This window comes from Gopherus flavomarginatus, chromosome 4, assembly GCF_025201925.1.
Source record: "Gopherus flavomarginatus isolate rGopFla2 chromosome 4, rGopFla2.mat.asm, whole genome shotgun sequence".
In the NCBI taxonomy this organism is placed as follows: Eukaryota; Metazoa; Chordata; order Testudines; family Testudinidae; genus Gopherus; species Gopherus flavomarginatus.
In genome coordinates, this window is record NC_066620.1 from 135,370,151 (window position 1) to 135,397,603 (window position 27,453).

Sequence of the window (27,453 nt, forward strand, 5' to 3'; positions counted from 1 at the left end):
TATAGCCTATTTTAGCAACCTTCAAATGGCAAGACTTCTGAATGATACGTTAACACACACACAATAAGTTGTGTATGCTAATACCATGTACTGAAAACCTACAATTTGTGTGGCTATAGGTATTTGTTAATGCAAATCTGGATTTGTGGGTGTGCACTAGAATGTGTGTAAATTGGGTGCACAAAAAAAAGTGTATGTTAGATCCCATGTACTTACTGAACTTTGGAGATTTTATTTTTAATCAATTTGCAAGGCTTATACTGCATTTTAAATTTCTACTATGTTTTGAGGGATTAAGTAACGATAAATATCAAGGAGTAGGGTTTCCTTTCTCCCCCACCATACTAGTGCTATCAGAGTTGCTACTGCAATACACCACCAATTATTTTATTAACAACCCACAGAATCATTGCATAAGCTCAAATGTGTCTCAAACACCCATAATTTAAGTAATGATATGTTTGGTGAGTTAATAAATCAGTTTCTTGACATCAGAATTATTTATGCCAGTAGAGGAAACAAACTCTGAAAAATATTTAAGAATTGAACAAAAATAGATTATATTACTTGCCTTTACTACATGTTTAATTGAACCAATCACTGCAGGCTTAGCTGAGTTATAGTCATCTTTCTCTTCAGAAGTATTTTCACCCCAAATATTAGTGAGCTCCAGTTCTCCTTCCTCCAGAGGAAAAGAGGGTCCTTCAAAATTTGGTCTCTCATATAGAATCCAGCTAAAGAACAGAAAAGTTTCCCCTTCATACTTTTCATGATGACATTTTAACTAATCATGATTTTCTAAAAGATATGCTCTAGTTCAACAACAGCTATTGGACTTGAAGCAAGAATTAATTCAGAGAAGTCATATGTCCTGGGTTATGCGGGAGATCAGACTAGATTATTCCTTCTGGCCTGATAACTATGATATATTCTCATTAGTATAGAGATTTATACACAATGCTGCCCACACTTTTTAAGTCCAAATGTTGTTTATGTACAAAAATCTTTCCCCCAAAATATAAAACATCGCCCATGAAAAAGTCATTTAGTAAACGTAAAGCAGCCATGAAACCAGGGTGGATAAAAATCCAATGATTTTTTTTTATTTAAACCAGATTTTTAAGGAAAAAACCTATCTAAAGATAATTTTAATTAAGATATATTATAGCTCAAAGATAACTCATCATGGAACAGGGATTACAAATTCTAATTCTATAGTATGAGACAATATATTCATGGATTAGGGACCCAATTTTATTGGGTTCCAGGGGCTTCTGTATAGATTATTTCGGTTAAACTTTCTATCTACCCAATGGGACTCAGTGCTAAATCTAGAACAGGGGTTGGCAACCTTTCAGAAGTGGTGTGCCGAGTCTTCATTTATTCACTCTACTGTAAGATTTTGCATGCCAGTAACACATTTTAACGTTTTTAGAAGGTCTCTTTTTATAAGTCTATTATATATATATATATATATATATATATATATATATATAACTAAACTATTGTTGTATGTAAAGTAAATAAGGTTTTTAAAATGTTTAAGAAGCTTAATTTAAAATTAAATTAAAATACAGAGCTCCCCAGACTGGTGGCCAGGACTGGGGTAGTGTGAGTGCCACTGAAAATCAGCTTGTGTGCCGCCTGCGGCACGCGTGCTATAGGTTGCCTCCCTTGAGCTAGAAGATATAATCAGAAATGCTTAGTTTTGTAGTTGTCAAACTGTGGATTTGTGTCTCCAGAGATAACATGTAAAAATGTTTTTAAATTAACAATATAATATATAGAGGTGAGAAATAACAGACCTCAACCCTATTGTGTCTCTGCAAATTTGTGTATACAGAATAAATCCCTTACCTCTCTCTAAAAGTACAAAGTTTCAAAAAGTTCAATGAACAGAAGATTGTTTGGGGGGGAGGGGGGAATAGATCTGGAGAAGGAGAAGAAGTCTGGAGATAAATGTGAGAAGGGAGGAACAGGCAGTAGAAATACAAGTGAAACTGTTTGAGAAGCATATTCCAGAAGTCTTGAGGTCTTTCTGAGTGTAGCCTTCATTGATTTGAGAACTACCATACCATTCTCTCACTAGAAGTGAAAACCTATAATGGCAGCAGGCCATAAAAGAGACCCAGTTTGCGTCTCATCTGTCTCTGAGTTGTGAAGAATATGTATTAAGGTTATAACAACCAACAAGAATGCACTTTATGTAGAAATCCATGATTAAATTGAGTCTTCCTGATTAGTGATTTAAATCAATTTGATTTAAATTAAGTCCACCCTGCATGAAACATAAGTTTTCTATCATGCTGGGCTGCATTTACCAATTCTCCAATTAATAAAAGCTTCTAATAAAGCATCTTATCTAAGAGAGAGAAATCTGGAGTAGAAACTGTTCATACTTCCCTACCTCTACAATACCATACCCTTAAGCATCAGCTTCCTATTGCAGTCTTGCTTAACTAAGCTATGATATGTGCTATCCTAACACTTACAGTTAAAAACCATGATGCTTTCTATAATTAACTGTTTAATAAAATGTTAATGCAATCTTCAGTCTGTCTTAAATAATCAAATACAAAGAAATGCACATCATACTGTTATGCCCGGGCAAAGCTGAGGCATGAAAACAATGTGATCTTAAATAAATATACTAAATACCAAGACACAACAGGAGTAATAGTTAAGAAAGGACAGAAGCATTAACTTTGAAATTCTTTCCCAAAACAACTGATCAAATGGAGATAGTAAATACACCAAAAGTTGCTGACATGCAAGTTATTGTCCAGTGTTCGTGTTTAATGTTCTTTTAAAAATACAAATACCTACTGGTGGCACTGCAATTTCATTAGAAAGTGCTTGACACTTTTATATTGGTGCAATCTGGAATGGTAAGAATACTTGCTTTAACACAACACTTTCTAGGCTCACACCTAATCCCAGAACTTGTCTGAACCTCTAACTACGTGAAAAGATGCATTTTATTATCAAACTCCTCACAACATCAATTTGGTAATAAAATATAATGAAGCAATAGGATCTGATGGGATATGAAGCTTCTGTTTAATAATGCCACACTTACCATAAGGCATGTTGTGAGGCATGGGGACAAAGGCTGAGTGTCTTCTGTCATCGTGTGTGATGATATAGACAGAGTGGTCATTTACTGAAGTTATTGCAAAAGGATTTAGTTAAGAGAAAAATTTTTTGTAGAGGAAATTCAAAGTGCTTTCTGTTGGGTTTCCAGGACTCCACATCATGGCTACACTATATCACTGTGGTGTAGGTTTTTTTTTTTTTTATGAACAATGAGATAGCATATGCAAAAGTAGTTATGTAGAAAGGGATATCAAAATGAAAAAAGGAGGACTACATGAATTTTATAGAAGCGTTAAACTGCCCAAAGGCTTTTATATTTGGTAAGTAGTCCAATGTGTAAACTAAAGTATGCAAATTAGATTGCTTTTAAACAGGGATTAGTGGTGTAGAAGTTGACAAAAAAAATCTGTAACTTGTGAATTTCACATATGTGACATCAAAAACAGCTACATCTATTAAAGAAGAATTTGTTAATGAAAAAATATTGCATCTTGGCTGTTAGTGTGCCACGTGTCCATCTGGGAAACTTTAAGCAGAGTTTTAACCTCTCACCTATAGTATGACCCCTTGAGGAAACAAAGATTTAAGAGAAATGAACACAGATTTTTAGCTGAAATGATGTCACCATGATCACGCTTTACTATGATAACGCGCCCCCTCTCCCCGAATACTGCAATTTACTCTAGTCAGGCAGACCCTTGCACGCTCCTGGGACCCTACCTGCCTACAGTTAATTCCATGCTACATATCATTGGCCTCAACAGGGCCCTGGTGGGTGTAGAGGTATGCCTTCACGGACATGTAAAGACCCTGTCTATTTTGGATCAGCAATCATGTTTGCTAAAACAGTTGCATATATGGTATAAAACCAGCTCAGGCTAACCCAGTTGGCTGGACAATGGGCACAGTTTAGAAGCCATGTACTAGCTGAGGAAGGGTCTAATATTAGAAAACTGTTTCTTGATTTGGTTTGGCCAAAATACAATGGACAATCAAAATATGGTTAAGTTGACAGAGTTGAAATAGTACTGCAATGGAGTTACAAAGTGGTTCTCCTCCCTTTGTTCCTAGCCTCATGGATATGGGGCAAAATCACAGGGAGAAAAATTCCCATCTTACCATCCTCGGATGACTTTAACTAAAATCACTGATGACAGCACCCAAGAGCTGCAATCCAAAACATCATTAAAAACTTCTATACCATTCTTGTGAGAGTTTGATTCACTATATATCACCATCTGTATTAAAACAAAAACACACCACAGGAGCATTATATATCACCATTTGTAATCTAACAGGAAATAGTAGTCTGTAACAAAAACCAGAAAATATAAACCTTACCTTGCCAGGTCTGGGATTGATTTTATTTTGGCTGTTTCCTGAAAATGCCTGATAGACAGGGGAGAAAAAAATATGAATAGATACTTACTAGAGTGTGTTATTTTTCCATTACAAAACAATCAAATAATTGTGTTCTTATTTGGTATTATTTAAATTGATTTTAATTTTGTTTCAAATTTCTCCTACTGTAGACCACTCTGTCACATGTACACAAATGTGACTAGTTAAAGTGTTGCCTGTGGACCAGGTACCCTTGAAAATCCTGCTGGCCAGCTTTCCAGATTTTCCAAAGGTGTTCTCACAGACCACTTAGAAAATTGAGGTTGTACTGGAATTACAGTAGTATGTGAATTCAATAAAGTGTAAAATGTTTTTTGTATAGAGATACCATGGAAAAAATGCAAGAAAAGCTATTTTTTAAGAAGCATATACAAATATTGGAAAGATTAGATATGCTGACATATAAAAATATACATTTAAAATAATCAGCACAATCAATTTTCTTATGGACATCTTTTAGTTATAAATGTGGATTTATAAAATTACAAGAATGTGACAACACGAGTAGACTAAACAAAAATATGCCAGACAAAACAGTCAAAGTACACTGAGTTAGAAAACATACAATTTTAAAAGCAAACATTTTAAATCAATGTTGAACTAAGTGATAGAGAATATGCAATAAAGCTGTGATTATATATTGTGTTTCTAATAAACAGAAGAAAACATTAACATTTTTATTTATTTATATTGCACTAGTACCTATGGACCAAGACCCCATCATCTTCAGCAGTGGATAAAGAACAAAAAGACATTCCCTGCCCCAAGGAGTTTACAATCTAAGTAAGAGACAACACACCACAGATGGATACCGACAGACTGCAAGTGCAAGGAAACAATGGGACAATGCTGGTGAGCATGACAGACATTGGTCTCAAAACACCAGCTGCCTAATGATGGCTCATTTTTTATAGGCATCATCGTAATGAGTTGAGACTATTACTGCAGGACTGGTTTTCTAGCTTCTGATTAAATTCCAGTCAGCACTTGCCCAGTTTTTTAAGGTAATTGTTTGTTGCTGTCCTTATATTCCTTTCCTTTATGCTGCTTATTAACTTTACTATCAAGCTTAGTCAAGAGAACACGTATAATAGGTCCACTTCATACAAATAAAACAATTGTCTCTTCCTCTCCTAAGGAAGATACAGTAAAAAAAGGCCCCAGTCTTGCAAAGGGAGATGTACGGAGTCCTATGAAATCCACAGAAGTAAGTTTCATCTTTTTGCAGGATCAGGACCCTATGCTTGTCAAAAACATTCCATTTAACCCACGGGCAACAGAATAAACATGGATGGGTAAGTAACCATTGAACTATCTTTAGTCATTGAGCTTCACAATTTATTTTTGAAATCATGCCATTAGAAAAGATCAGAGCACAAGCCCCTTCTCTTCACAGTAAAAGCAGCAAAGAGTCCTGTGGCACCTTATAGATTAACAGACATTTTGGAGCATGAGATTTCGTGGACGAATACCCACTTCGTCACAGTGTAAATCCAAACTACTGCTACACTCAAACTAATCTGCAGTCTTGAAACATTTGACAAAAGTCTCAATTCTGATGAAAAGAACATGAAACCTTAATAGTGCAGGACAGGGCTTTCTGTTTTCTTGAGAAGGAAAAAGAAAAACCAGCCTTCCAAATGTCCCAACCTACTATTAAGCACTGGTGGATACACCAAAGAGAGCAGAAAAATTATTCAGTTTTGAGAAGTACTTCCTGGTTTTCTGTATTCTCCCTCAATTCTATACACCATTTTGAGGGGATTATTAAATTTGGGAGCTCACAGCTCTGCTACTCTCCTTTTTTCCTACCACCTACTGAATGTACTTTGCCTTTTTGATATTGGTGGGGAATATTTTTGAATGTTAAGAGGTCTGTAGATAGGGGGGGATACCAGTGGTTTGAGCATTGGCCTGCTAAACACAGGCTTGCAAGTTCAATCCTTGAGGGGGCCATTTGGGAAACTGTGGTAAAAATCTGGGGATTGGTCCTGCTTTGAGCAGGGGGTTGGACTAGATGACCTCCTGAGGTCCCTTCCAACCCTAACATTCTATGATTCTATAGAAATAGCTGTACATTTATTCATAGTTCAGACAGCAGTAAAGTGAGTTGATCCTAACATGTAGTGCAACAGAACATTACTGAGGGAACAAGTAGGTCTGCCCTTGAATTAACTTTAAAAATCAAGTTAATATTCTGTGTGAATACTTCCCATGAACACCCATTCTGTGAACAGACAAAAGGACTTCAATATCCAGGGTTATTAATCAAGCATCTTTCACCAGGCCATTTTTAAAGTCTCCTTAAAAATTATGACTACTGCCCTAAATACAAGGAGTACAGAGGAAAAGTTAAGGAAGCCTGACCCATTATCTCTGCAGCAGTGAAATGGCCCTGTGTTTTGTTGGGGAGGGAAGCAGTGAATATCAATAGGAAGTGTATGTCTTCAAAAGTCTACAGAACTGGGCAAGAAAACAGAAAGTGTTCTACTGTTCTACAGAAGTAAATCAGAATAAGCTTTATTTTAAAAAAGGGAAACTGAGGATTCCGAACAGAATGTCTAGTGTTTGATTATTATTTATTAAGATTCCTCGGAAAAGGACACATTGTAGAATCATCAATAAGGGCTACACACACAATATAATTTCCACATTTACCCACTCTTCTAAACTCACAATTTATGTACTTCACTACTTGGAAGGAAAAACAAGTCAAATTGTGTGTACTGAAGATAACACGAAAGCTGAAGAACTTTTCCAACCAGTTAGAAGAATTGCAACGTACTCACCTCTCCGTCTAGAAAGCCAGAAGGGATATTTGGTTCATATGAGCTAGACTTTAACAAGCTTGAGAAATTTTTGTCAGTGCTTCCATAGTTTGGCATTTGTGAATTTAGTTGTTCTTTTGCATCTCCTGTTTGGAAATATTTTTCCATGTAATTTGGAACTTTTAAATCTGAAAGAGACTGAATTGCAAAATCAAAATGAAAATTTGTTTTGTGTTTTAGCAGCCAAGCAGTGTTTCATAAGGTTTAATTTTCTGAATTATTTAGTTTTATTACCTCAGAATTTTGAGGCATGTCAAATGGTCTGGCTGCATCAAGTTGTAAAGAAGGCATCCCTGAGGAGTCAGTTGCGAAAGTTGTTGTGATAGTATTTACTGAGGTTACAGAGGGAGTAAACACCTTTCCTTTAACTGTAGATGACAGCAAGCTTGAGAAGACAGCGCTTTTTTCCAGACGGGACCTCTTAATTTCACCATCCGTACTATCCCTGTTCTGCATTTTAAGTTGTAGGGCCGGTGCTAGATCTTGTGTTTTTCCTCTCTTTATTCCCAAACCCAATGTAAATACACTGGGATCAAATACTTTCTCTAAGTTGTCTTCATGAATTGGAGGCATTGCAAAATGGGGTGCAGGGGAATTTGGAAGCTTTGGCCTTTTCTTCTTCTGGGGTATGCAAACTGAGCTGTCTAGATTTTTGATAGTTTCAGTAAACTTTTTCATGTCAGAAGGGGAATCAGAAATACTCTCATCTTTACAAGGAGAAATATTACCAGTGTTACTTGGGCTTTGCTGAGCATTAGTAATATTTTGCTCTAATGTCTCTCTGTTTTCTAAATTGCCTTTGTTAGGCTCCATGTTTGTAGAGATTGGCTCTCTTGTTTCTGTCTTTTTGCCTTCATTTTGTATCTGAAAAAGCACATTCTGCCCCAATTCTGATTCGTTGGAAACTACATCAGATTTTAGGGGACATTTATCATCTTTACAAGGAGATGAGATTTCTATGTTTGATAACAGTATTTTTTTGCCACTGTGGTGGGATTTTGAGCTTGCATTAATTGCTCTATTCGCATTATCTTTTAAGATTTCATTTTTGTTGGAGTCTTGTAAAGAAATTACAGGTAACAAACTGTCTTTATTAATAGTGGTAGGTTCTACACCTGCTTGTCTTAAAGAGCAACCATTAGCATCTGCTTTGCTTGTTTGGTTAAACAGCGATCCTGCAACTTTTCCTTTCTTAAGCTCTGCTGCCTTTTCAACCTCCTCGTTACCTAACGTTCCTACTTGAGAGCCTTCTTCAGGTTTGGCCTTTATTTCTGCTGAGCCTTCTTTCACCCATGATACATTTTCAGGTAACTTCTGGTGATTGTTTTGCTTATTAATTATTTTATCAGTTTGTTCATATTCCTGGGGTTGTTTTCCAAATTTCAGCTTTGCTCTACCAACAAATGTATTTGATACAGTGTTATTTTTCAAAGCAGTGACATCAGAGGGTCGCTGGCGCTGATTAGCACGTTTATTTTCAAACAAGGAAATTTTGTTGGCAATGCTGCTGTTAATTTTATTAACTGGCTTTTCAAGAGAATCGTGTTCATTTTCTAGGTCTTCAAGACTTTTAGGAGCTTTCAAATTCAGTTCTACATTCTTAGGTTTGGCAGGACTGCAAGAAGCACAGTGAAAGTTATTTTGTAATGTATTCTTAAGTTGAATCATTGTACTAATTTAAAAATAAGAAATAAAACACAGATTCATAATAATATATTTTTCCAGTATCAATATTCAGTTTAAGTTACAATATTCCAACAGGATTTCATAAAAAGAAAGGAATAATAAGTGTGCTACCAACAGTAACCCAAAGTCAGGAAAAATGTATTTCACAATGTCAAACATAGGGTTGGACATTTGGCTGGTCCCAAACAAGCTGACTAGTCAAATATTAGTCAATCATCATCAGATATGGTCACATATTTGAAAGCACTGATTTATTATAATATTAACTAAAAAGAGTAAGACTTTATGATCTTTAATAGGCTTAGCTTCAGACAGGTACTTATGCCTAATTACAAAAAACTTTTAACAGAGTTAATTTAATTCGGGAAAAAAATGAGAAACGCAATGAAATGAAGTTCTGAAAAAGGCAAGAATGGTATTATGATGCAATGAAAAAGATAGGCAGACACCTACATCAGGGCATTCTTGCTGGAATATTGGACGATATTTGACCTTGGTCAACTAATACAGTCAACTGATATTATTTGACTAGCTTACCAAACTTAGAAACACACATAAAGTTCCTAACAATATTTCGTAGATAAACACAGTGTATCAGATAGCCAAACACTGCAGAGGATTTCAACTATTTACATATCTCAAAAGTCAAAGTTTAACAGTGGAGACAATTTATTGAATTCTTTTTTATAAGTCAGATACATTTTTAGAGTAAACCGAGGTGGGCTTTTGAAGAATTAATTTATTTCACTATATTCCTTTTTAAACTTGGAATACATTAAAAGCAGCAAAGAATCCTGTGGCACCTTATAGACTAACAGACGTTTTGGAGCATGAGCTTTCGTGGGTGAATACCCACTTCGTCAGATGCATGTAGTGGAAATTTCCAGGGGCAGGTATATATATGCAGGCAAGCTAGAGATAATGAGGTTAGTTCAATCAGGGAGGATGAGGCCCTGTGCTAGCAGTTGAGGTGTGAAAACCAAGGGAGGAGAAACTGGTTTTGTAGTTGGCAAGCACTGCATTTAGCCGTATGGAGTGGAAATCCATCAACCTCATGAAGAAACTTGCACAAATACAGACAGATATCGTCTTCCTTTCCAAATGCAAACGGATGGACATCATACCAAATGGACTAAAGGTAAAAAATCCACTGCTATCTACATACTACACAGACCACAGTGAGAGATTATGCCATACTCTATCAAAGAAACTGAGGAACCACCTGATCAGCATCCTATACAGCAAACAGGAAAACATCAAAAAAGAGCTCTCCAACCTGGAGACTCTCATTAATAACCAAACTTCCATACAAACGGACTTCACTAAAATAAGACAGGAGATCTGCATTACTCACTTCACCTCTCTACAAAGGAAAAAGGACTGTAAGCTGTCTAAACTCCTATCTGCCTCATGGAGCCACAACCGTGGTACCCCCAACCCACCCAGCAATATCGTCAATCTATCCAACTACACACTCAGCCCAGAAGAAAAGTCTGTCCTATCTCGGAGACTCTTTCTGCCCTGCCACCCCCACCAACATGACACAGTTCTGCAGCGATCTGGAAGCCTACTATTGCCGTCTCTGACTCAAAGAATACTTTCAGGACAACACTGAAAAGCGCACTGATACATAAGTACCCTCCCACCAACAGCACAAGAAGAATTCCACATGGACTCCTCCTGAGGGTCGAAATGACAGTCTGGACCTATACATTGAATGCTTCCGCTGACGTGCACAGGCAGAAATTGTGGAAACACAACATCACTTGCCTCATAACCTAAGTCGTGCAGAACGCAATGCCATCCACAGCCTCAGAAACCACCCTGACATTATCATCGAAGAGGCTGATAAAGGAGGTGCTGTTGTCATCATGAACAGGTCTGACTACCAAAAGGAGGCCGCCAGACAACTCTCCAACACCAAATTCTACAGGCCACTTCCCTCAGATCCCACTGAGGAATACACTAAGAAACTGCAACATCTACTCAGGACACTCCCTACACTAACACCGGAACAAATCAACATACCCTTAGAGCCCCGACCAGGGTTATTCTATCTACACCCGAGATCCACAAACCCGGAAATCCTGGACGTCCCATCATCTCGGGCATTGGCACTCTCACTGAAGGACTGTCTGGATATGTGGACACTCTACTCAGACCCTATGCCATCAGCACTCCCAGCTATCTCCGTGACACCACTGATTTCCTGAGGAAACTACAATGCATTGGTGACCTTCCAAAAAACACCATCCTAGCCACCATGGACGTAGAGGCTCTATACACAAACATCCCACACACAGATGGAATACAAGCTGTCAGGAACAGTATCCCTGATGATGCCACAGCACAACTGGCTGCTGAGCTCTGTGCCTTTATCCTCACATACAACTATTTCAAATTTGATGACAATATATATCTCCAGATCAGTGGTACCGCTACGGGCACGCGCATGGCCTCACAATATGCCAATATTTTTATGGCTGACCTGGAACAAGGCTTCCTCGGCTCTCGTCCACTCACGCCCCTTCTCTACCTACACTACATTGATGACATCTTCATCATCTGGACCCATGGGAAGGAGACTCTGGAAAAATTCCACCACGATTTCAACAGCTTCCACCCCACCATCAACCTCAGCCTGGACCATCTACATGGGAGGTCCACTTCCTGGACACCACGGTGCAAATAAGTGATGGTCACATTAACACCACCCTATACCGAAAACCTACTAACCACTATGCCTACCTTCATGCCTCCAGCTTCCATCCCGGGCACATCACACAATCCATTGTCTACAGCCAAGCACTGAGGTACAATCGCATCTGCTCTAACCCCTCAGACAGAGACCAACACGTACAAAATCTCCACCAAGCATTCTCAAAACTACAATACCCGCACGAGGAAATTAGGAAACAGATCAACAGAGCCAGATGTGGACCCAGAAGCCTCCTACTGCAAGACAAACCCAAGAAAGAAACCAACAGGACTCCACTGGCCATCACATACAGTCCCCAGCTAAAACCCCTCCAACGCATCATCAGGGATCTATAACCCATCCTGGACAACGATCCCACACTTTCACAGGCCTTGGGTGGCAGGCCAGTCCTCGCTCACAGGCAACCTGCCAACCTGAAACATATTCTCACCAGCAGCTGCACACCGCACCACAGTAACTCTAGCTCAGGAACCAATCCATGCAACAAACCTCGATGCCAACTCTGCCCACATATCTACACCAGTGACACCATCACAGGACCTAACCAGATCAGCCATACCATCACCGGTTCATTCACCTGCAAGTCCACCAATGTAATATATGCCATCATATGCCAGCAATGCCCCTCTGCTATGTACATCGGCCAAACTGGACAGTCCCTACGGAAAAGGATAAACGGACACAAATCAGATATTAGGAATGGCAATATACAAAAACCTGTAGGAGAACACTTCAACCTTCCTGGTCACACTATAGCAGACCTTAAGGTGGCCATCTTGCAGCAAAAAAATGTCAGGACCAGACTTCAAAGAGAAACTGCTGAGCTTCAGTTCATCTGCAAATTTGACACCATCAGCTCAGGATTAAACAAAGACTGTGAATGGCTTGCCAACTACAAAACCAGTTTCTCCTCCCTTGGTTTTCACACCTCAACTGCTAGAACAGGGCCTCATCCTCCCTGATTGAACTAACCTCATTATCTCTAGCTTGCCTGCATATATATACCTGCCCTTGGAAATTTCCACTACATGCATCTGACGAAGTGGGTATTCACCCACAAAAGCTCATGCTCCAAAATGTCTGTTAGTCTATAAGGTGCCACAAGATTCTTTGCTGCTTTTACAGATCCAGACTAACACGACTACCCCTCTGATACTTGGAATACATTGAAAGAGTTTCATTTTCACCCAACCTTTTTTAAAAATTGAAATCAACCAAAATTATTACTTGATATCCAACATTATATTTTCTGATTTATTTCTCCTGTAAATATACCTGTTAAACTGGGTAGTGAGAAACATTTTCTCACAATTATGAATTTTGTTTGATAATTTACAGTGAAGTCTGAAAAGTTTTGTTAACTTCTGTTTCTAAACGCAAGATGACAAATTTGCAAGACCAGATTCTGAGCTGTGCTTCTTAGGAGGTGCAGCCTGGGTAGTCAGGAGCAATGGCTTTACATCACCTTTCTGACTTCCAAATTCTTGGTTGTTCCAAGGCCCCTTGATTATATTGAACTTTCTCTGGGGCTGGTCTAATTCATGGAAGCTTCACTCAGCTGTCTATGGGCCATCCTGCAGCCCAGAACAGCCAGAGCAGAGTGCTCTGGTCACACTCCATCCAATGCATTCTACATAAGGGACTCCAAAGGAGATGGGATAGGGCTGTTATGCTGGCAAGGAACCTCTTCGCAAAATAGAGGAGGATGGGGAGAGAAGGAATTCCTGGCAGGGCAGGGGAAATAAGTCTGTTTTCAGGTCCTTTTATGCTGCAGGAACAATGTAAACAGGACAGAACACAGTTAAGAATTAGGGCATAAATCTTCAAAACTTGTCAGAGTGGTATATTAAAAGTGTTAACTGACCATTCTCCCCTCAATGATTGTGATCTGTTCCCTAAACATTACAGGGAGTTACATGTATGCACTGATGAGAGAACACATAGTGTGTGTAAACGCACTACGAGAAGTCTGGCAATTGTGGGAGATCACCGATCAGTTCCCAGCAGGCTCTTAAAAAAAAAAAAAAAAAAAAGACAGGTGAAGTCTATACAGTAACTCCTCACTTAACGTTGTAGTTATGTTTCTGAAAAATGCGACTTTAAGTGAAATGATGTTCAGCGAATCCAATTTCCCCATAAGAACTAATCTAAGTGTCGGGAGGGGGGGGTTAGGTTCCAGGGCAGCTTCCTCTACTCTGCAAGCACCGGGGTGGGGGGGCTCAACCCTCAGCCTACCCACTCCACCCCTTCCCCCAAGCCTCCACCCTTAACCCGCCTCTTCTCCCCCCCCACCTCCTCCCCATTTACTTTGCTTGCTATGTCCTGGCTCCTCCCCCCTCCCTTCTAAATGCCGCAAACCAGCTGACTGCCACATTCAGGAGGCAGGGGAGGGAGGAGGCGTGCCGAGTCCTCGCTCCTCCCCCCATCCCTTCTACCTGGGGCAATCAGATGGTTTGCCACGTTCGGGAGGCAGAGGGAGCCTGTGCACCAAGTCCTTGCTCCTCCTCCCTCCCTCCTGCCTCCAAAATGCTGCAAGCCAGCTGATTTTTGCAGGCAGAAGGTGGGGGGTGGAGGGGGAAGGTGCTGATCCATGGTGTCTGCCAGCGGGTGGGAGGCACGGGGGGGCATAGGGAGGCTGCCAGCTGTGGAGAAAGCAGGCAGCCAAACAACGTAACAGTGGAGCATTGCACAACTTTAAATGAGTATTTTCCCTAACTGATCAGCAAAGTAACAACGAAACAATGTTAAGCGGGACGACTTTAAGTGAGGAGTTACTGTACATGATCAGTTGGCATAGAATACTATCCACTAAATTGAATAGGAATTGACATAGGTGGGAGTACAAATGAGTTTATGTGGACAGCCTATATAGCACAGCAAATGCCATCTCTTTTGTAAGACGTCCCTCCATCAACACAGGCATACTGATGACAGAAACTTGTTCAAATATGATCACAACTAGAAGGTACATAAATTTCTTCACTGTAGACTCAGACTTTAAGCCCAGAAGGGACCATCGTGATCATCTAGTCTGCCCTCCTGCTCAATGCAGTCCACAGAACCTCACCCACCCACTCCTGTAATAGACCTCTAATCTCTGGTTGAGTTACTGAGTCCTCAAATCATGATTTAAAAACTTAAAATTACAGAGAATCTGCCATTTAAACTTGTTTTAAACCTGCAAGTCACCAATGCCCCATGCTGTACAGGAAGGTAAAAGCCCCACAGGGTCCCTGCCAATCTGACCCAGGGGAAAATTCCTTCCTGAACCGAAATATGGCAATCAGCCAGAGCCTGAGCATGTGGGCAAAACCCACCAGAAAGATACCTGGGTTAGAATTCTCTGTAGTAACTCAGAGCCCTCCCCATCTAGTGTCCCATCACCGGCTGATGGAAATATTTGCTACTAGCAGTAGAAGGCTGCCTACATGCCATTGTAGGTAGTCTCATCATAGGGATGATGGGGGTGGGGATAGTTCAGTGGTTTGAGCATGGGCCTGCTAAACTCACGGTTGCGAGTTCAATCCTTGAGGGGACCATTTAGGGATTTGGGAATTTAGTTGGGGATTGGTCCTGCTTTGAGTAGGGGGTTGAACTAGATGACCTCCTGAGATCCCTTCCAACCCTAATAATCTATGATCCTCTCCACAAATTTATCAAGCTCAGTCTTAAAGCCAGTTAGGTGTTTTGCCCCCACTGTTCCGCTTGGAAAACTGTTCCAGAAGTTCATTCCTCTGATGGTTAGAAACTTTCATCTAATTTCAAGCCTAAACTTGTTGATGGCCAGTTTATATCTATTTATTCTGGCACTTAACTTAACTTAAATAACCCCGCTCCCTCGCTATTTATCCCTTTGATGTATTTATAGAGAGCAATTATATCTCCCCTTAGCCTTCTTTTGGTTAGGCTAAACAAGCCAAGCTCTTTGAGTCTCCTTTCATAAGGTTTTCCATTCTTCGTATAATCCTAGTAGCCCTAGTAGAACATTTGGCAAGCAGAGAAAAACTGTTAAAACTTAGGGACCATTCTAACTGCCCCCTCGGCAGGCCGTATTTCAGCAAGAACAAACTGAAACCATGAAAACCATGTCTATGGGGCTTGTCTATGCTACAGCACTGCAGTGGTGGCGCTGCTGTAGCGTTTAATGAAGATGCCACCTATGTTGACCGGAGAGGTTTCCCACCAATATAGGGAATCCACCTCCGAGAGGAGACAGCTATGTCAACAGAAGCCCTTATACAGCTTCATAAGCAAGATTCTCCAGATATTTAGGGCTTGTCTACACTGTAAATTAAAAACCTGCCGCTGGCTGGGTCTGTGGGGCTGTTTAATTTCTGTGTAGACTTCTGGGCTCAGGATGCAGTTTGAGCTTTAGGACCCGCCTATCTTGCTGGATCCTAGAGCCTGTGCTTGGACACTGCAATTAAAAAGTCCCACAGCCCAAGTCAGCTGTCACAGGCCAGCCGTGGGTGTCTAACTGCAATATAGACATACTGTTAGACACAGTTTTTTGCTTGCCTATAGCTAGTATTTCTTAAACTTTTGAAAGCTGAGTTCCCATTCAGGAAAAGGAAACCAATTGTGCCCTCACCTCCTGCAATTGTTGTAAGACTAATTTTAATGTATATATCTTCCATGTCTCCCCTTCCCAGCCAGTCCTTCACACTCATCACCCTACACTTTGGGCACTTCTGGTGTAGTGTTCATAATATGATCCTTCCGTTCCTTTTGTACATGCTTTAACAAGCACTCAATTTTAACATTTAAAGTATTATTAAGCAAATCTGAGTTAGCATCCATTGAAATAAACAAGGCAGTTAGCTCCTCACAGGTATAATTGCAGGCTCACTTCAATTCAGGTAAATACCACTGCCTCAGTTAACTTTCAAAATGTGAAGCATGTGTTTCTTCACAGCAACAGGTAGAAACCTCTCTTTTAAAAAACGAAAACAAACTCTGCCAAATAATTAAGAGGTCTGTCAGGGCACCCCACATCTGAACTTTTGAGAACCCATTCCCCCAAAGAGGGATGTTCTGTGCTTTGGGAAATGCTGCCTTAAAACATGAGGCACCAATAAAGGTATCCTTTGTACACCTCTACCCCGCTATAATGCGACCCAATATAACACGGGTTCACATATAGTGCGGTAGCAGCGGGGCTCTGGCAGCGCTTTAAAAGGTCTGGGGCTCCAGCTGCTGCGGGGAGCCCTGGGCCCTTTAAATCACTGCTGGAGCCCTGCTGCTGCTACCCCAGGGCTGCGGCAGCGGAGCTCCGGGGTCGATTTAAAGGGCCTGGAGCTCCCCACGGCTGGAGCCCCAGACTCTTTAAATCACTACTGCAGCCCTGCACCGCCACCCCATTTAACGGCATTTCACCTATAACGTGGTAGGGATTTTTGGCTCCCTATGAACACGTTATATCGGAGTAGAGGTGTATTAAATTGAATAAACAATGCGATACGTAGCAAAGGTAAAAAAACCAAAACACCTGGCTCATTGTTGGTGTGCTTGAAATATATTCTTATGTAGGGAAGAGTGGAAGATAGATCATCCATCTATCATGTAAACCTGCCTCCTATACTCATTCAAGTCTGGCTAATTCATGCAATTCACTAAGCAGTGCAACTCAGCCTGCAATTCACTAAACCTGCAAACTGTTTGCTCACCAAGTGTGAGCAGGTATAATACTTGGTCTACATTAGGAAATTAAGTCGGTATAATTACTTTGCTCAAGGGTGTGAAAAATCCACACCCCTGAGTGATGCAGTTAAACTGACCTAAACCCCCATTTAGACAGCACTAGACTGATGGGAGAATTCTCTTGTCAACCTAGCTACTGCCTCTTGAGAAAGTGGACTACCTACCCTGACAGGAGAAGCCCTCCCATTGACATAAGCAGCGTCTTCTTTGAAGTGCTACAGCAGCACCACTACAGTGTTTTAAGTGTAGACAAGCTCTAAGATAAAACTGGTGGATTCCCCTTTAAAGATGACATACTGTCTACTACGTAGCAGTCAGCTGAAGCAAGCAGTTAGACCTCCCCCAGTTTAGCTATATAAGGAAGGTGACTCAAACAGGCAACATATGGCAAAAATGACAAGCTTCACAAATTACACTGAGGCGAGAACATCAGAGACTGACACAAGCAAAACAAAATTGTGTGATCACAGACCTGGCTAATTTAACAAATGGACACAAATGCAGGCAGCTACAAACCAATGTTTGAACATCACCTGCGATAACTGGGGCCAAGACTTGCATTAAGAATATCAAATAGTTGCAAGCCTCAGGTCTTATGCTTCCTTCAGAGCTACTGTGATGTAGTATCATCCGAAATTTAGCCATAACTTCATTAATGGTAGACTCAGGACACTTGGGCCTCAAATTATAGCACCTTTAAAAAGGTGCTATAATAGAATAAGGAAAGTATCCTAGATTTTAAATATCCATATTTTGTAATGTGTGGAGGTGGATGGGGTGGGGTGAGGGAGGTTAGCTACCCTTGTTTGCCAAAACAATTTAAAAGACAAAAAATACTATCACTATTTGTATGAACTGTCAAATGAAAAAAACAATCCACAAAAGTTTTTGCTATCTGTAATGTTTCTATAGCAGCATTTAACTATTCCCAGATCTTTGTGCATAATGGTGTAAAAGCAAGCATATTTTGGCATTATAAAAAACAACTATATTGCTGAGATTTAGTTTCATTTGATAGGTCAGGGGAAGGTGAATGTGTGAAAATAACTGGGGTTAGTCAAACAGAAAGGGATAAAAAGCAAACATTTTTAAAAAAATATGTCATATCTTATTAACTTTTAAAACTAAAAACACAGCCCTCTGAGCTATGCAAGGTAAATTTCTTCTTCTGTCTAATGTACTGTGTGGGGAAAAAAAGTCTCTTTGTAATGAGACTGCCAATCTTTTTTTCCATTATACAGCAGTTTGATACACACTTAGTTTTACAATTTGCATGTTCTGATTGGAACATTTTCAAATGATGACCTGATGAATCTCATTTGGTATCTTAACTATCTCAGTTGAAGTCAGCTGCTTATATAAAGTGTGACATTCACTTGACAGATGCTGTTACAGTAGTGTATAACTAACAACAGTAGTCAACAATCTCAGTATAAGGCCATGTCTATACTATTGCTTATGTCAGCAAAACATATGTCACTCATGGATATGAAAAAAAAAACAACACACCCTCCTGAGCCACCTATGCCAGTGGTAGTGTGCACAGTGCTGTCGGTGGGAGAGCTTCTCCTGCCAACATAGCTACTGTTGCTCGTTGGGGGTGATTTTATTATGTTGACAGGAGAGCTCTCTCCTGTCAGCATAGAGCAGCTACAGGAGAGATCTTACAGTGGTGCAGCTGCATCGATACAACCATGCCACTGTAAACTTTCTAGTGTAGACACAGCTTAAGAAGCACAAGAGAATCAATCTTGCAGGCTATTGAGCATGTCCTACAAGACACTAAGCACCTTTGATGTCAGTAGAAGTTAATGGGAGTGGCAGGTGTACTATACATCACAAAAATTCGGCCTTAGGTGAGATAGCTCAGGTTATTCATTCAGCAAACCTGAACATTTATCAATTAGTAAGCACACTCATCCCCATCACCAAGTTTCAGTCAACAATAACCAAGACGAGGTGTTTCATTACTCTGCTTTTTAATGTCAGGGTCAAATTCTGACAGTAAGCCTTGTAGGAGATATTTTATTTTTCAACACCTTGAATTCAAATTAAGCATCCATCTAAGCATACATTTTGCTTTTCTATTGCTCTGATACAAGCGTGACTGTCACTTCATAATATAATATGGGACACTGTCAACTTGACTTTTGCTTTTTATACTGACACTTAAAAATTCCACTTTTTGACAGTACAATTTTTAAACAGGACTGTTTTTTCACCTCTCCAGCTGATCTTTGCATGAAAGACCTTTATAAACGAGAAACTAAATGACTATACAGTAGCACACAGTGAAACAGACTACATGCAAAGTTTTCAAAAGCACAAAGAAAAACTGAAAAAATATCATTTTTAGTATTTTTTTAAAGTAATCTTTAAGTGTTACTTGTTACTATGGTCCATACAAAATTTGATAGAAATGCATGATTTTCAAATTCTCAGTGTCATTTATAACTGAGAATAATCTAGATATTTAGATAGATATTTAATAAGTGCTATATGAAAATGGATTGATTTTGTCAAGGTAAAAGCTACAAATGAGCAGTCAAATTAAAGTATAAAATTACTTACAGGCTAACTTTTGTTGTAACTGTAGATCTGGAAACATCCAAACATAAATTTCTCAGCTTTGTGCTATCTAAATCGGAATTTGCTTGTTTTTCGGTGGATTTGCCTATTTCTCCATTCTGAATCCCTTCAGTACGCAAGAGAGCTCTTCCCTCAGAGCTATTTACACGTTTCGCTGCCTTGGGTTCAGTTTTACTTTCAGAAAGCAAAGAAATAGTGTTCTCTGTGTCACTGGGAGAGGAAACTTTGGAGGTCTCTGCTTTGTTTTCACAAGTAGGTGCAGATACCGCTCTCTTTTCCAATGAAGTATTTTTTGTTGTTGGGTTACCTTCTGTTGCTGACATAGGTTGTGTAAACTGCTTTTTCGGTAAAGAATCTTTTACCGGACTCTTCAAACTAGTGGGAGAAATAGGGACTGCATCAGATTGATTCTTTTTAAATGATCTCCTGAAAGGGGATGAAGTTGGGACATGCTGTTTGCTTTTCTCAGATTCGGTTTTAGGCAGTCCCTTGTGGTTAGATCCGATTTTTAAGTCCTGGTTACTCAAGGTAGAAAAGCTCCGTTCAGAAGTTTGTTGAGGAGATTTAATTTTTCTTTCTGAGTTGGTTATCTTTTCTGAAACCACATCAGAAGGAACATCACCAAAAGCAGAATCTTCTTTTGCAGTATTCTCAGTCTGATTTCTCTCTCCATTTAAAGTCTCACTAGATGACTGAGATTTTCTCCTCCTTCCAGATCTCCTAGTAACAGATTTTTTATCCATTGTATCTGTGTCACTCCAAACTTCTCCTGATAGAAAAGTCACAGATTCATTAAAAGGTGTTTCATCTGTTTTACTAAGATAGATATCTAATGTTAGAACTCTAGCAGGATGTCCGTGCTCAGCTGATTTGGATTTCAAACTGTGTGGCAATTCCTTTGATGCTGCATACTCAGGTTGTGCAGATCCTTGCACATTCACTAGTGGTTTATGATTTAATATGTTCTTTTCTAAGTCTTCACTAGATAAATTATTCAAACTTCTGATGAAATCTGGTGTTGTGGAATTAGTAATGTCTACAACAGGCTCTTCTTTTAGTTCTAATGTCTCCACTGTAAGGTCACTTTCAGAGAATGTGTTTTTTATTGTTTCGGTGCTACTGTTCCAATCAGGTGACCTCTCAATATCAGAAAAGACTTCCCTGCCACTCCATGCTGTAATAATATCATGACGCAAAGGTGTTATTTTCTCACAATATTCTTGTGTCTCTGCAAGATCATTGCAACTTCTTTCCTCCTGCACTTGGGGAATTGTACATTCTTCTTTCTTTAGGTCTTCACTATCTAATGATTTCAGGGAAGCTGTATCCTTATAAGGAGAAACTGATTTCCCACTTTTAATATTTGGACTTGTAGAGGGTTCTAGTGAATTTTTGGCATTTTTTCTCCGCCCTGTACTAAACAAATTTCCAAGCTTTCCTAATACCGGTTTCTTTTTGTTCTCTTCTTTGGAAGACTCTGGAGACTGTGTTTTGGACTAAACAAAATCAGGAAGAAAAAAAAAAGTTTGATAATGTGAAGGTATTTCTTCAAACATATTATTAATAAACATTTATATGTTCCAAGAAGTAGCAAAGGGGAACTAAACTGTTTATTGAACAGTAGGTCTTCTTAGAATAGAAATGCTTTACTTTGGTTTTATATATTGTTATACAATTCTTTTCTAATTACACACATCTTGCTTTAATTTTATTGGTAATACAAGTCTCAAATCTTCAAATACTTGTGCACGCACTTTCAGTGTGTTCATCAATGTGAAGACAGGTCCATAGCTTTTTATGTCTGAAGTGATTTATTTCCATAGCAATTTTGCAAAGGAGGTTTAAGTTATTACAGAGGAAAAATATTACCAGCTGTGTTACACTGTGGACCAAAATCTGCCCTCTGTTAAATAGTGCTAGACCATTGAGTTCAATGCACATTAGTATAAGTGACCGAGGGCAGAATTAAACCCTATGAGTTAAATTTTACCCTATAACTTCAAATTAACTTATTTCCTGTTTGACAGGTTATCTAGAGAATACTAGTATATTTACAATATCTGTCAGTAAGTTACAAAGAACATAAACACTTTAAAAAGCAGGAGTAATGCACTGGAAAATCTTCAGCAATCAAAATATAACAAACGTTTTAAATAATATTTCCTGTCTAAAGTGATTAGTGCTATACAAATCAATTTTGTTTGCTGAAAAATTAGAGCAAAACAAACAAAGACCCTTTCACAATATTAACAGTCTAAATCTTTTCACAGTAAATTGTGTACATTTTATTTTTAAACAGACTAATATTTTCTTTATACCTAGCATTGGAAGGATTAGATTTTTATCAGTAAATGTTGATAAACATTTATTTCCCCATACACAAACAAGCTGATGAAAATACTTCCATCAATAATCAAAGTTCACAGATAGCAGTTTTTCTTATTTTTACCTGCTTGAGAAGTTAGATTTAAGGCTATTAAACTTTATAATTAAGACATAAATTGTAAAATATATAAAGTAAATTTTTTGAATCTCAGCTTCTACTGCCAGTAAATAATTGTCTGACCTCCCCCCCTGATTCCCCGTAACTGAAAAATATGGATTAAAATAAAAACAATTCTTAGCACGATTCTGTGCAACTATGAACATTTAAATAAATAAAAATTGAAAAAAATCTTAACAGCATGTCAAAATTATACAAAAAATAGAAATCTGACAAGCCTATTAATAACTAAGTATATATACACTAAGTGAAAAAATGAGGTTGCTCTGTGGCTATACAAAGTGAGATGACAAGCATTGTGAATCACTGTCCCTAAGGGAAACACCTCCTGAAGCATACAGCTCATGTTATTTCTCCCTCCCCACCCTTAGGGGAAAGAGCAGCATCAGAGATTACTAGTGCTAACAACATAATGTTGAAGCCATGGGAGCGCTACACAACTGGAGGATGATCAGCAAAGCTGTAGAACCGAAGCAGGGCTGGAAGCTCACCCACATGTCCCCAAAGGCTAAGCGAGCTGCACAATGCTCCCCTTCCTTACCAACACGCGACCACTGGAGAGAAGGGGCAGCAGGTTTTCAATGCACAAAACGCCCGGCGTGCCCAGGTCTGCGCCCCCACGCGGACTTTAGCCCTGACTGCTGAGTTTACACTGCACAGCATCCGTCCTCTACCACCCCTGCTCGCAGCCAGGTGTGGGTGGGGAGCACACTCATCCCTCAACTATGCCCAGTTCCTTCCCGCCGCTGCTAAGGGCAGGCAAAGCCAGGAGACAGCCGCCTCGCCTGCAGAAATTTGGCTGGCAGCCCCTTACCCCGGCGGCCCGGCCCGGGAACCGGGCAAGCGACTCACAGCGAGAGCTGGGCGGCCCCCAGCACCTCCTTTCTCCAGCAGCCCAAAGGCCGGTGCACCGCGAGGAAGCGCACTCAGCGCAGCAGCCCCGGTCTCACCGCCGGGAAAGCGGCGCCCGGCTAGTTCCCGCGGCAGAGGCGCCAGCTGTCTGAGCTCTCCCGCCAGCCTCCAGCACCAGCCGCTCCGCCTCCTCCTGCCACTCCCGCCCCACAGGTCGGGGGCCCCGGGAGCTGCGGCAGGGCGTGCCCGTGAGGCGGGAGCACTCAGCTAGCCGAGGAGCGGCTGCAAAGGCGCCTTGCGAGGTGCGGAGGCGTGGGTGGGTGCAAAGGGCGCCGTACCTGGGCGCACGGGCAGTGCAAGGGACGCACAGCGGGCGAGACTCAGCCGCCCAGGGCACCAGGGAAAAGGGCAGGGGGGTTGAAAAACGGGAAGGCAGAGAGACGGGGGAGCAGAACGGGAGAAGAGGGAAGCAAGGCGCTCACAAGCGGCAGTTCACAAAGAGGGGAGTTGGAGCTACCAACGCGTGTCTGAACAACTTGAGCGGCTGCTAGAGCAGAGCCGTTTCCCAGCTATCCAGGGCAAAAACCCGCCCCGAGCAAAACCGACAAACTTTGATGCTGAGGGAAAAAAGCCTAGAATGTAAAGTATCCACTCACGCCCTCTACCTCCAACAACAGCTGTAGGAAGCGGCTCTCGTTATAAAACAGGGCTTAAAGACGTCAAAGTGGTTTTGTACAAAGTAAATACCCAGGATGGGGCGTGGATGCACTAAGCAGCATGGTGTTTGGTTAATTATCGTAATGGTTGTTTGACGATCAGCTATTTTACTTTACTAGCTGCAGGCACACTAGGTGGAAAGATCATGTACAGATTCCAGCTCGTTGGGGGTTGGAATAAGTAGATTAGTGTTCTGTCCAGTAGTTTAATGAAAATACAATATGGAACGATTCTGCACTGGTAAATAGGTGGACTGAATAAGGTACTTAGCCTTCAACAATTCTAGCTTTTCAAAATATATTTACTAGCCTGTGTACTAAAACTTGTTTTAGTTAAAATCCTGTTACAAAGCACATTACTTAATTGCAGGCATTGAAACTTGGGCAATGAAGAAACCACAAGGCTACCTAGCAAGAGCTTCAAGCCAAAAGAGGAGAAATGAATTTGTAGAAGTGAATACAGTTCTAGAAAAAAATTACAAAATTTTACTTATAAAGATTGTGGCATTGAAGTGGGGAGGGAGTCAGCACTTAGAGGATAAATTAATAAGTTTGAGAGGCTTTGGATAGTCTGAAAAAAAGCAGAAAACTAAGGGGACATGGAGCAGTCTTGATAGGACTACATAAATTAAATAAAACAAAACAAACCCTCATCAAGACAACTCACGTATAAAGTTAGGTCAGTACATACATGTCTTCAGAATTGCGCCTAAATCATTAGGGCTATGGGTATGACCTGTGTGCAAAACCTCACTCTGAAACACATACAAAATACTGCCTAATAAAGTTTGCTCAAGTACAACCACCCCCAACCCAGACATGAAAAATGAAGAAATCCACATTTATATCAAACATACTGCACAGCAACCAATCCACAATTTAATAGAAAGCCTTGGTTTCAATAAATGTGTCATCCATCAAACTAATAAGAAAACACCCCACCAAATAAACCTTAACTTTGCCGTGCAGTCACCTTGGCCCACATTCTCAAAGGTATTTAAGCATCTAATATTTTTGAGGGTCTGGGCCCTCAATTTACAATCCTCAGTTAAGGATTTTTAGATCATGTCTCTGGTGGTTGGTGTACAGATCTCCCAGTGAGAAGTTTTGAGATGTACCATCCTCCCTTCACCAATCAATAGAACTGAAGCACTTAAATGAATTGGAGAGAAATGGTGGTGATTAGTTGAGTAGCTTCTAACATCACAATAATAATAAATACCTAGATCTTATATAGAGCTTTTCATCATAATATTCCCTAATGACCTGATCTATTGATTTAGCACCACTAAGTATAGCTGTCAGATACAATAAATAAAGTGGGTAATTATGACCTAATTTCTCCAAAGATAGACTACACATGTGTTTTCAATAAGTTATAACTACATGCAAAGAGTGAAGGGCTAGTAACAAACCAGTTGTTGGCCATAGGGAGATAAAAAGGTGAAACACTGAAAATCAAGAAAATTTTAAATGAATGAAGTTTACAAGCAGTTTTACTTGTTAATTCTCTGAAAATTATTATGTACTTAACAAGGAAATGCTGTAAACTTGGAGATGATACATATAGTTGGGATTATGTCTTCCAATATGTATTACTTTGCATTTATCAACATTGAATTTCATCTGCCATTTTGTTGCCCCGTCACCCAGTTTTATGAGGTCCATTTGTAACTCTTCACAGTCTGCTTTGGAGTTAACTAGCTTGAGTAGTTTTGTATCATCTGCAAATTTTGCCACCTCACTGTTTCCCCCCCTTTTCCAGATCATAGTGTCTTTAAAAAGTTTTCATGCAGCTTGCAGGGATTTCACTTTTGGCACTATGCCTTTTAATTTCTGTTTAACCAAATTTTTTGTATAGTTCCCTCTTTTTTGTATAGTTCCCCTTTCTGAAACTAAATGATACTGTGGTATCCTCTTCACCCCCCACCCCCACCCCCAGGGATGTAAAATTTTATTCTGTTATGGTCACTATTACCATTCAGCTATATTTACCTCTTGGACTAGATCCTGTGCTCCACTTAGAACTAAATCATGAATTGCCTCTCCTCTTGTGGGTTCTAGGACTAGGTTCTCCAAGAAGGTGTCAAGAAATTTTGTCCCTACTGTTACCATTCAAAACAGATCTTGGAGTCACTGTCTATAGTTCTCTGAAAACAACCACTCAATGTGCAGCAGCAGACAAAAAAGTGAACATAACATTGGGAATCATTCTGAAAGGGATAGATAATAAGAAAGAATATATCATATTGCCTCTATATAAATCCATGGTACGCCCACATCTTGAATACTGTGTGCAGATCTGGTTGCCCAATCTCAAAAAAGTTATATTGTGGAATTGGAAAAGGGACAGAAAAGGGCAACAAAAATGATTAGGGGTATGGAACAGCTTCCATGTGAGGAGAGATTAGTAAAACTGGGACTTTTCAGGTTGGAAGAGATGACTAACGGGGGATAAGATAGAGGTCTATAAAATGACCAGTGTGGAGAAAGGAAATAGGGAAGTGTTATTTACCCCCCAGGAGCCTGCCTTAGCCCCACTGTACCACCAACTGGACTTTTAATGGCCCAGTCAGTGGCACTGACCAACCTGCCAGGTTCCCTTTTCAACCATGTGTCCCGGTCAAAAACCGGACACCTGGCAACCCTAACTCTGAGTTACATTTTTAAATAGTGCATGTTAAGCCCATAGTTGAGTTTGATTTGCAAGACTACATGTATAAAAACTTAATAGTAGGCAAATCAATTGCAAATCAATTGCACTTCCGAAAAAAATTGCTATGTGCAATTATCTTGCTTAAGTTCTTAATTATACCTTTGACATGCAGTATTTGAAAATCTAGCTTTAATCTCATACTGAAGTTTGAATTTGTTTTATGTCTAGATAAATAGATGCATATACACAAGAAAACTGTTGCTTGATTCTGAAATACATGCCCTGTGCAAATTATACTGAAGTAACAGAGCATGACAATTACACACAGCACTTACAAAAGGCATAAAGACCAGGTTCTTGCCCTGAAGAGCTCATATTTTAACTCACACAAATATAATATGAGGGACAACAGTGTAAATGGAAGAAGACATAAAAGGCCAAGATTTTTAGAAGTGGCTAGTGATTTTGGGTGCACAGCTTGAGACACCATAGAGGAGGCTAATTTACAGAAACTACTGAGTACCCATTCTCTGAAAAACAGGCCTCATTAAGGTGTCTCAGTGCATCAAAAAATCGAGGCACTCAAAATAGTAATTTTTTAAAACCTGGGTCAAAGACAGCATTAGTGTCAAGAAAACCACAGGAAATCTGATGTGTTTTAGGATGCATTTAAGGGTGGGTTGAATATCACACTTCATAAGGAGTGG

The 27,453-nt window shown here is 39.9% G+C and overlaps 1 protein-coding gene across 4 annotated transcripts in view; it reads right to left on the reverse strand.

Annotated features, from left to right (window-relative positions):
- CRYBG1 (crystallin beta-gamma domain containing 1) overlaps positions 1-27,453 on the reverse strand; it is a 165,569-nt gene that overhangs the window by 31,867 nt on the left and 106,249 nt on the right. For 3 of the 4 annotated variants that reach the window (XM_050951344.1, XM_050951346.1, XM_050951347.1), the window contains 6 exons: positions 20,002-21,515; positions 7,560-8,940; positions 7,287-7,463; positions 4,438-4,485; positions 4,216-4,334; positions 572-734 (listed from right to left, as the gene is read on the reverse strand). In XM_050951344.1, coding sequence (XP_050807301.1) covers positions 572-734; positions 4,216-4,334; positions 4,438-4,485; positions 7,287-7,463; positions 7,560-8,940; positions 20,002-21,515 — 3,402 coding nt within the window. The remainder of the gene's footprint in view (positions 1-571; positions 735-4,215; positions 4,335-4,437; positions 4,486-7,286; positions 7,464-7,559; positions 8,941-20,001; positions 21,516-27,453) is intronic. The other variant, XM_050951348.1, reaches the window with a different exon arrangement.